The sequence below is a fragment of the Bison bison genome, unplaced genomic scaffold (assembly GCF_000754665.1).
Source record: "Bison bison bison isolate TAMUID 2011002044 unplaced genomic scaffold, Bison_UMD1.0 scf7180017864093, whole genome shotgun sequence".
Classification (NCBI taxonomy): domain Eukaryota; kingdom Metazoa; phylum Chordata; class Mammalia; order Artiodactyla; family Bovidae; genus Bison; species Bison bison.
The window spans coordinates 484,610-489,185 of NW_011494665.1; the positions used below are offsets into that span (position 1 = coordinate 484,610).

At 55.2% G+C, this 4,576-nt stretch overlaps 1 protein-coding gene across 1 annotated transcript in view; it reads left to right on the top strand.

Annotated features, from left to right (window-relative positions):
* The window catches only part of SH2D2A (SH2 domain containing 2A), an 11,685-nt gene extending 8,139 nt beyond the window's left edge, over window positions 1-3,546 (top strand). Inside the window, exons 6-8 of the mRNA XM_010838211.1 lie at window positions 1-135; window positions 472-780; window positions 2,443-3,546. The exon at window positions 1-135 is cut by the window's left edge and continues 4 nt beyond it. Coding sequence (XP_010836513.1) covers window positions 1-135; window positions 472-780; window positions 2,443-2,610 — 612 coding nt within the window. The 3' untranslated portion in view covers window positions 2,611-3,546. The remainder of the gene's footprint in view (window positions 136-471; window positions 781-2,442) is intronic.
* The last annotated feature ends 1,030 nt before the right edge of the window (window positions 3,547-4,576 follow it).

Sequence of the window (4,576 nt, forward strand, 5' to 3'; positions counted from 1 at the left end):
GGACTGTCCCTAAGGACCGAAGAATCAGACTTTGGAAGCAAAAGCCAGGACTCACCGTTTCAGTATAGCCCGATTCTCAAAAAGGAGCGAAGTATAGCCCCCACGCAGAGAGATGGATCTGGGGAGCCAAAGCAGGTATGTGACCCAAAGCGCTGGGAGAGAAGGCGGAGTCTGAGGGAGGGGCGGAGCCGGGGGAAGAAAAGGAGGGCGCGGCCTGTGTGAGGGGGCGGGGCCAGTGGGGTAGGAAGACGGCCTGCAGGGGGCGGAGGCTCAGCCTGGGTTCCAGCTCTGGCACTGCCTGGGTTAGGGTGACCCACTCTCTGCCTTGGCATCACTAACTCAGTGGACATGAGTTTCACCAAACTCTGGGAGATAGTGAAGGACAGGGAAGCCTGGCGTGCTGCAGTCCACGGGGTCGCAAAGAGTCGCGACTGAACAACAACAATTCTCCCTGCTCGCCTTCTCTCCTAGCCCTCCCAGTCGCCCAGGCCCAAGCCGCCCATCCCCGCCAAACCTCAGCTGCAGCCCGAAGTCTACACAAGCCCTGCTCCGAGACCTCGCCCAGCCCTGCCGCCCAAGCCCTCCAACCCCATCTACAACGAACCTGATGAACCCATCGACTTCTACGCCATGGGCCGTGGCAGCCCTGGGGAAGCCCCCAGCAACATTTATGCCGAGGTGGAGGTGAGGGAGCCTGATTCAAGGAGTGAGGACCCGCAGTGCATCCTCAGGCATGAAGTCCTACGGAAATGCCAGTCCAGGCCTGTCCTAGGCAGCCAGGTAAATGGGGGTGCAGGGAAAAGTGAGACCCCTAAGAAAGACTTCCTGAAAGCTAGATTGAGAGGGTGGAGAACGTGTTCAGACTGGATGTCTAGGTCAGGGTGAATGAAGGTCAGAGATGGGAAGAACAGAGCATTGATACTGCCAACAACCCTCTTCCAGGCCCCTCTGTATTTGGAGTTACTGAGACCTGCCTCCCCTGTGTCAAGTTCCCACCCTCTCCACTTCTCAGAGAAAGCAGAGGGCCCTGCAGGTCCCCTCGGCCTTCGCCCACCTGCGCCTGTGTCCCTCTCACCAGGCTGGCCCTCTTCAGAACCCCCTGAGATTGACCCCACCCTATGGCGGGGATTTTGGCCTCCACCTTGCCTCTCCTCCCCAGTCTGAACTTGGGCCTCTCTCATTCTGGCCCCCTCCCCTCAGCCTTGAGGGCCCTGCCTTCCTGAAGAAGAGCACCTGAAGATGAGCTCAGGGGAACGGGTACCTGCATGTCCCTTCCTGCACATGCCCCCTCTCCTGCAATCCTCACACCTGCCTGGTCTTCCCACTGATCAAGTGAGATCTTGTTTCTTTAGACTGTAGCTCCCACCCAGTCCCTCTGCCTCTGCCCCCTTCTTCCATTCCCCGTCCCAATGCTGGCACCTCAGGCTCCCCCTCAGCCCTTGTGCCTGCTCACACTTATCCACACCCCTGACTGCCATCCTAGAGCTGATGTCAGCAATCTACGTCTCTATGTGAATTTCTCTCCAGGCTTCTGCTTAGCTCCCCAACATCTCACAGCCTTCTGGACTCAGCACAGCCAAGTATCCTCACCTGCCTCCCCTGATTGTTCCCTCCTGTGTTCCCTCTCCCAGTTGGTATCTCATCCAACTATTCAAGCCGGGTTCACAGGGCTGCCTTGACATCTCCCCGCTCTTCACCCTCACTCCCCTATAAGTACTGATTCCTGCTGGGTCTTTTCCTAAATATATTTTTCCTTTCCTCAGTTTTAGCTCCCATCATCTCTCATCAGGACTTTCCAAGAGCTTCTTACCTGATCTCCTGGCCAACAATCTTGCCATTTCTGATCCACTGCTCCAAGAAAGTCAGAATGGTCTTTCTAAAACAGCTACCAGGCCCACAAAGCTCTCCATAATCAGGTGGGGTGGGGAGCCACCCCCTTGGTCTTACTACCAGCTACACCATCCACCCTGAACTGGTCACATTTCTCCAAACTCATCAAATGATTTCAAACCTTCCAAGGTTTTACACACGCCATTCCCTCTGCCTATAGCTACTTCCTACAAACGTACCTTCCTACTGCCCAGCAACCTTCTAATCCTCCTCCAGCTTGCCCACCCTTCCCCGCTTCTGCAGACTTCCCAGACCTCACCACAGAAGCTTTCTACATACCTGTCACGTCATTGATTGTTGATACCCATCCCCCCCTCCCCCAGCAGAGTATTAGCTCCCTGAGGGCAGGGATGGGACTTGTTCATCTCGTTTCCAGAGCACCAGGCACAGTGCCTGGCAAACAGCAGGTGTTCAGGAAATGTTTGTTGAATGGATGAGAGAGGTTTAGACTTCCTCTTTGCAGGCCAATTTCTGTTAAGATCAGAGGCTGCAGGTTAAGTCTAGGAGGCAGAAGGTAGAGGGTATGACCTGGGACCATCCTTCTCTCCACAGAATCCAGGTGGCCAACAACTGCATTCTGAGAACTCCGTGGCTGAACAAGGCCGTACTGTGCCCCACCAGCCCCTACCCCGCTGGGGGCACACTCTCCCCCACAACCTTTCTAGACAAGTGCTTCAGGACAGAGGACAGGCATGGCTCCCCCTGGGGCCTCCTCAGTAGCTGGTCTGAGCTGGGGAAGGATAACTTGGAACAGCGGGTCCAGAGACCTTCACACATACCCAGCCATCCTTCTCAGGAAATGTGAATGGAACAAACTGTAAGTGATCAAAGCTGGAAAGGACCTCAGCCATCATCTATTGCAAAGACGGTGAAAAAGTGTCACCTTGGATGCCAACTCCAATCCATTGATTGTGGCTGCCTAGAGCACTGCTTTGGAAAGGATGCTAAGGTCATATCTGAACTCAGCAGAAAAGAACGCCGTGATTGATTAGTGATGTCTGCCATGGGTGAGAGAAGAGGCGCAGCACCTCCTTTGCCCTTACTGATCAAGTCCAACTCCAGCTTTGTTTTTAGAAACAAACCCAGAGAGGGATGGTGGCTTAGTCAAGGTCAAGGACTAGAACCCAGACTTCCTGATTCTTCTGTTTAGTGCTCTGTTCTGTACCCCACTCTACTAACTCTTCTCCATGGGAAATGTCTGAGATTTCCTCAGATAAGAAATCTGGCTGCTTTCCAGAGTTCTGCTGCATGGGGGCCTGGGTGCTGGTTCCCTTCCTCCAGATCCCAGCTTAGCCCTGTTCCCCTAACTGGTCTGGGCCCACACAAAGAAACCTGGAGGCAGGAGGAGCAAATGTGGGGTCTGCTTCCTTTCAGGGACATACCCTCTGGTTCCCTCCCAAGAATCTCCAAGAATCCAGTGGCCCAGTGCTTGCCTCTAAGGAAGAGGGCTAGGAGGGCCCTGCTGCATCCCACTGCCCTGGTTTCCCCTCCTGGAGTCTGATTTCCTTGGCCCTCAAGCCTTTGAGTCTGGGCCCTGGTCCAATGCTGCTGCTGTCTGAGGGATGGTTTGGCGAGAACAGATGTTAGAACTTGTTTGTTGATTCTTGTCTGGCTAATAAATCATCACCAACCACCTCCCCCAACAGGGATTCAAGTACTCCAGGCTCCTTCTGTTCTGACACTCTTATATTGTGGAAGGCAAGTTGTCAAACGGCCATCGCAATCGGGGGGCGAACGTCCGGTGGTTGAAAGATACCTGGGCAAGGGTCACAGATCTATGGGCTGGGGGTGGGAAGACACCAAGCAAGGGACACAGACTGCTCTCTGAAAAGTATTCCTTCCCTAACGGGTGGGCTAGGCAGCTAGCCAGGGGCAGAGGGGTGACTACATCGCCTGGGGGCTGCCAGGCAAGAAAGAGGGGCAGGGAGGGGAGTGGTTGAAAGGTAGCCCCCACACCTCCTTCCTCAACCCCCCTGCCAAGCACAGGACTGGAAGGGGGAGGGGGCATTCTTAACCTTTGTGTGTGAGCCCCTTAGAAGGATAGGGGGCCCCTTTGCAGCGGCTACCCCCTCCTGGGCTTAGGCCTCCCCCGTTCCTCTTATGAGGCTTCCTCTTCTCTCCCAGACCCACTTCAGGGCCTCTCGCCCCTGTGGCCAAGCTCCATACTCTAAGCTTCAACCACCTAGAATAATCTGTCTTGGGTTGTCTTTTTGTCTCAGATGGGGGACTCTCTGAGGCAGGGCTGTGTCTGCCCCTGGATCGCCCTGAGGACTCAGAGCAGAGACTGCCCCCCACCCCCACCCCAGGAACCACTCACAAGGCTTCTGGTACTCCTGTGATCCCACCCTGTTCTTACCCTCATTTCTAGGACAGTTCAGTCAAGACTCTCAGTGTCCATCAGGGTCTCTCTCCCTCCCAAGGGCCGCTGTGAACTTGCCAGAATCACAGAAGTCCCCCAGACCCCTCCCTGAAGACACATTCCCTAGGTCTAGGTGCTGCCACCACCATGCCACCCCCAGCCTGGGGCAGGGCCAGCCCCAGTGACTAGTGAATTCCCCTCCGTTCCACTCAGTGCTAATCAGCTCAAGGAGAAATACAGTTGCTGAGTCAACAGAGTGGGGTTCCACTTCCTTCTGTCTATAGGTCTAAACTCCCTCCTGAGCAAGAGGTGGGAGGGAAAACGGGG